The sequence below is a fragment of the Cryptomeria japonica genome, chromosome 5 (assembly GCF_030272615.1).
Source record: "Cryptomeria japonica chromosome 5, Sugi_1.0, whole genome shotgun sequence".
Taxonomy (NCBI): Eukaryota; Viridiplantae; Streptophyta; class Pinopsida; order Cupressales; family Cupressaceae; genus Cryptomeria; species Cryptomeria japonica.
The window spans coordinates 665,707,508-665,713,394 of NC_081409.1; the positions used below are offsets into that span (position 1 = coordinate 665,707,508).

The 5,887-nt window shown below is 35.2% G+C and overlaps 1 protein-coding gene across 1 annotated transcript; it reads right to left on the reverse strand.

Annotated features, from left to right (window-relative positions):
- Nucleotides 1-1,432: 1,432 nt before the first annotated feature.
- LOC131074993 (probable xyloglucan endotransglucosylase/hydrolase protein 7) lies at nucleotides 1,433-4,126 on the reverse strand. Its single transcript, XM_058011749.2, has 4 exons — nucleotides 3,519-4,126; nucleotides 3,175-3,275; nucleotides 2,275-2,471; nucleotides 1,433-2,191 (listed from the first exon to the last, which is right to left on the reverse strand). The coding sequence occupies exons 1-4, from the start codon at nucleotides 3,748-3,750 to the stop codon at nucleotides 1,801-1,803; spliced, it is 921 nt and encodes a 306-aa protein (XP_057867732.1). The 5' UTR covers nucleotides 3,751-4,126; the 3' UTR covers nucleotides 1,433-1,800.
- Nucleotides 4,127-5,887: the final 1,761 nt, after the last annotated feature.

Consider the following 5,887-nt stretch of genomic DNA (forward strand, 5'->3'; position numbering starts at 1 on the left):
GACGTCATAATAAGATCCATCAGAGATAGTCCTCCCCCAAGATTAATAGGGATGCTCACATCATGAGAAGACCCAACAACAGAAGGTCTAGGCACCACAATCACCTCACATGGGTCATATTGTTCAAATCCACCCTAAAAGTCTTATTGGTAGGAAGGCCATCCAAAGAAGCCTGCAAAAACATTCCTACCTCAAGGCCCATAGTAGGGGTAGAAAAGCAATCTTGAGTCAGACTTCAAGGAGGATTTCAAGCAGAAGCTCGTCTTCATACTCGTTATCAACCATGGGTACACTAGACACCTCTGACAAAGACGCTTCCTAATATGAGCAGCTTCTAGATTCAATTGTGTGAATGTTTTTTTTCATCAACCTTTCGAATCACATTATGATTCATCATCAGGATGCAAAGAGCTCAAGGAGTTGTGAAATAATGAGTTGTAGACCTAGACAAAAAATATATATAAGAGAGATAGAGGAGGGGTAAGAGCACGAGGATCAAAGAGAACCCAGGGTAAAAAAGTCAACAACACATAGCCCTAAAATATATCTAAAAAGCTACAATAATAATGAAAGAACAAGATAGAAAAAATAATGAGAAAATAAAGAAAAATAACTAAATAGCAAAAGAATAAAAACAAAAGCAAATGTGTGTGTGAGAATAAGAAAGGAAAATTAAGAAAAAAAGAAAAATAACTAAAAAGCAACATGCTTATCTCTATGTGATCCACATTTCAAAAGAGCACGCATTTCATTCATTGTATTTTAATTGATTAGATGGGTTTCATAATTAAGTTCCTTTCAATAATTGATCCACCATCCTCGTTGGTGATTCAATTCAACTACCACATATAAAACACATTCTTGTGTTTACTTGAGCATCCTATGAGATAACACTTGGACACAATATTAACATTATTGCTACATTAAACACAATCTTCCATTAACATGTTGATGAAGTATTTCAAATTGCATTTCATAGGCTCTTGTCCAATATCAAGAATATAAAGCTAAGGGTTTCAAATTGGGAACTCCTTTAAACACTATAAAGGACATTTCAATAGAAGGCATGAAGATTGACTAAATAGTTATTCCCCTTGCCTCCACATCCTATTTTATTAAAGAATAAACAAACCACTATAATAATTAAAAATAAATAGGAAGGAAGAGAAAAAAAGTTGTGTACTATCCTTCAAATATAATGAAGGGCATTTCAATACAAGACATGAAGGTAGACTATTATTGTCCTTCCATCCCTATTCCTCTCAATTGAGAAAGGACACAAAGGCAATTGTAGTAAAACAAGATAAGAAGAGAAAAGAAAAAAAATAAAAGAATTATATGTACTATGTTTTAAATTATGTAAAAAAACATTTCTAATACAAGATATGAAAATGACCATAAAGTTTTTTCCTTTCCCTTGTGATTATTGAAATAAATACTAATAAATGAAATAATTACTATTAAACACGTTTAGGATTCAAAAGTACCGATCAATTACATAAACTGTCTTTTCTTTATAAACTGAATTGGGTTTGATTACCTACCAAACTTTGATGACCCTTCAAACTAGAAGGCCGATACTAAGGGATCCCCTCATTGATTTTGCTCGAATCTTTTTATATTTTTACATATAACTTTGAATCTCTTCTTGCTGTTGAGACTTGGGATTTCCTCCTTATTACATAGTATGTACAGCTACAGATTACATTATCTATTTTTATCATACATATCCTCCATACATGTGATAATACCCAGAGTCCCCTGAACTTGTTCTTTCAAGGCATGGTGTTTTAAAACAGTTCATATGCCAGCCAAACACTCCAGTGGGGGAACTGGGTATCTGGATTTGTCTGTACAGTAGTCATATACCATGTGATTCAGCCTTACCCACCTGTAGTTTCTGGCCTGTACTGGACTGAGATTCCTGTAGTTCAAACCTTCCCACCAATTGGTGGTGTTAGAGGGACAGCTAGCCCCTCCAGGAATTGAACATGCTTCTATATCAAACTCTGTGTAATAAGCATTGAATGGTGCTTTACTCCAGTCTATCTTCTCTAGCCCTCCTCTTGTAGCCCAGTTATCTGCATTCCACAGAGTAGAATATATTCCCATCGGCTGAGACTTTGGATAAAGAATCCCTTTTGCCTCATTGTTTTTATATACTCTGATTGGTATATTATCTACTGAGAATCTGCACACATAGAAATGTCCTTGTTTCAGCATAATAACTCAAAATGTAAAAGAAATAACTGGGTCAGTGAAGGCTCTGCTTACACTATATGATAATGGTTCCATAGAATAGAGTAGGTGTGGAATTCTGCAGAAGGATCAAACCAGAGGTTTACTCTCTGTTCTCTGTCACCCTTGCCATGGGCAAAAACATTTGTTTGGACTGTATATGGCTGTCCTGATCTGTTCCCCAAAAACTCAAAGTCCACTTCATCCCTTGCGTTGTCTGTGTCTGAATTCATCTGCTCATACCATCATAAATTACCACAAAGGAAGGGCATATTTAGATCTTAACATACTTATCCCTGAAGAAAGGTCTAAAGAAACTGAAAAGTTGGGTTAAACAAAAAGATTTATACAGTGAAAGCTCAAAATGCAAGCAACTAGTAAGTTATCCAACTGGGTCTTGCTTCACTTCTGACTTTGAGACAGAGTACTTCAATTAGTATCCATATTTTACTGAAACATGGAGCTGGTTAAGCAATGGTGTAGCCCACGAAGGGATTTGATAATGCATTTCTATATCGAATACTATATTTTCTAGACAAGCATGAATACAGCCCAAGTACAAGTGGTAAGAGACCTAATGGAGGAGAGAGATGGAGGCAGGGAGGAAACAATTGGAAATAGGGCCTGCAAAAACCTTTGATAACTTCATCACAGGTTGACTTATAAATGATTGAAAGAAGTTATAATCTACACTTCTAAAATATTCAGGATCTAATAATAATTTGATCCAGTTCAAAAAAAAAAGCCAAAACCACTGCAAAAAAATAAACGCATCTCATTAATAGAGCAGTAAAGTCCCTCAATAGAAAATCAGTGAAGCACAATTAATAGGACTCTATCTTTGAACCTGGCAAAGATGTTAGCGTGTACATTGAAAGCAGTCACTGTTCCATAGAATTCAAAGCAAAAAAAATTCAAACTAGTAATGAATCTTACATAAAAAGCAGTTACTGTTCCAGCAGAATCACCCGGAACAAGTTTAATTTTCATGCTTATTCGACCAAAAAGATACTTTTTCTTTGAAGCAAATCCTGAGCCTGGAATAAAACCCAATCACAACAATAAGCCTGTAATGTCTCCTCAACTTCAAACATTTCAATATGTTTGTATATAATTAAAAAAATAGGATCACATTCTCCAATCTATTATCAAGATTGTAACGAATATCCAGATAAATTCTCAACAAGATATATAAGTTTACAATTAGCCCCCCATAACCAAATAAATATCAGGTCAAGGCAAAAGAGCTTTCTAAAACAGCCCATAAAGCATAGATGTACCTGAGATTTGGTCCAAACGAAGCTGAATGGCATTGCCATCTAGCCCACTGGTTTGCTTGATGTGGTCATCTCCCCATGTTATGCGAAAGTCTTCCCAAAAGACTGCAGGGGATGCCAAGACATACAACACTAGAAACCCATTTAAAACAGTAAGCAAAAACAAACTTTTGTCTCTCCCCATTACAACTTCTCCTACTGCAATACAAAATTCAGCAGAAGCAAATATATACATTCTATGAGGCTCCAATCCTCCTTTTATATAGGTAATTGAAGCTCCAAATTATTCCAAGTGGCCCTATAATTATTACCAGAGACATCGATCTAAATCATCACAGCTATTATGATGACATACTTTGGCCGATTCTTGCAATTATCATACCCAGCCCTAGAAAAACACTGGCCCACAATTGCCATGCCAAGATTCCTAAATTTTCTCCGGCCGAAATGCAGACAAAAACAATTGGTGGGATTATGGACTGTAATTTCTATTCCATGTCAGTGACTTGAGGCTTTTGGTTGTATTAATGATAAACTAAGGGCAGGAGTGAAGGAGGCTGAAGCCATGGTGGCAATTCTGTCCTACATTGTGACGCCCATGGCGTTCAATCTATCCAATCAAATAGAACCTGCCTGTAAATTCATTACTTAGTCCAAATAAAAAAGTAGGTTAAATAAGTCATCAAATATCTGTATGCTCTGTTTAACCATTGTCTGTTTATGACCACATGATTTTTATGTCTCATCGCTGTTTCTCCAGAAGACAAAAAAAAAAAACCATGCTTTTAGTGTTCCCAGCGCCGACGGTAAGGATTTTAATTTTAATAGAGATTTACAGTACATTTTTGGTGGGAAATCTGGTGAGGATCTCAGAACTCTCTTTCTCTTTGCACTGTTATTCCGTACTTGTAGAAACGTGTATGAATGGCTTCCATCAACTCAAACGAACCATTATTGAGTATAGCGATTACAGACTTCTTACGGGTGAGGATAGTTTTATAACCAGTTTTTTGGACAGTGTATTAATGAGATTACAGACTTAGTGTATTAATGAGATTACAGACTTCTTTCGATTGAGGAATATCCATTTTATAACCAGTCATGGCTGGGCCCCTGCTCTTCAAACAGTAGAAGACTAGTCATTTTATGAGTCCCTCCCATAGCAGGAATTATAACAATCCCAAACGATTTGAAATAATCTATTATTATTAATGATTCAGTTAAATTATTTTAAACTAAAAGATGGGTAAAAATTTATTCAATCAGAGAAAGAAAGAAATATGAATCCACATTACCCAACTCTGTGCAAGGAAATTAGATCGTCTTATTGTCTACTAAAAGTTTTATAAAACAAACAAGAGTCCACCAGATTCTATACGTAACACGCCGGGGGTGGGGGGCAGGTGGGGCTATCCGGGGTAGAGGTAGGGGGTGGGCAGGCTAATTAATAAAGTGAGTGAGAAACTAACTATAGTTGTTTTGATAGCCCTACTATTCTTGATAGAAGGCTCGATTCTATACGTAAGATGCCCCTATCCATGAAAATTAGGATGAGGCCACACACAAAAATTCAAATAAAATTCAATGTGGGCATATCAAAATTGTGATTTAACAAGCATGGCATATGTTAGAGTAGACTTGAATGAAATGGAGAAAAGTTAACAAAATGGTTAAAGTATAAAATAATATTAGCACAAAGAAGTTAGAAGCTATTATTGTACAATATCTAAGTGAAATTTGGCTTTCAACCAAAACAAATAAATATCTTTCTAGGAAGATGATTAAGATCCAAATGCCCCTATTGCCTTCTTCAATCTTATATAGCTACATAACAAGTGGGCAATAGTCACATCCCCCATGCATTCCATGTTTAATTAGGGCATATTTTTAGTTTGATTCTCCAACTAGCTATTAAGTCAAAGATTCCATAAAAATAAATCATAACATTTTAGAGAAAACAACTAAATTAATTGACAATAATTATTATGAAAAATTTGGAAGCAAATTACTTAGGTCACAAGATAGTAAAATATCTTCCCTTGATATTGATCAGCGGTTTCTAAATTTGATTGTGTGTAAATTTTTGCATCAACTTTTCAAATCACACTCTATGATTCATCACCAGGATGAAACAAGTTAGAGAGCATGCATAAGTACATCCTCTCTAACTTGTTTCATTCATGATGATGGATCACAAAGTGTGATCTGAAACGTTGATGCAAAAATTTACACAATCGAATCCAAAAACAATTGATTAATATCTCATGGATTGTGGAAACTTAATGTCTGTGATCTTCCCATGATGCCCAACATAGCTAAAGATTTATTAGAACTTATAGATGAGGAAATGTTCCCTAAAACTTCGATCTCAA

Excerpts from the sequence above, each read along its gene's own strand:
- LOC131074993 (XM_058011749.2), bottom strand. The coding sequence starts at position 3,750 with ATGTATATATTTGCTTCTGCTGAATTTTGTATTGCAGTAGGAGAAGTT. Across the intron at positions 2,472-3,174 it reads GAACAGTAACTGCTTTTTAT|ATGAATTCAGACACAGACAA; the intron begins GTAAGATTCATT and ends TGGTATGAGCAG. Across the intron at positions 2,192-2,274 it reads TGGAACCATTATCATATAGT|ATTCTCAGTAGATAATATAC; the intron begins GTAAGCAGAGCC and ends CTATGTGTGCAG.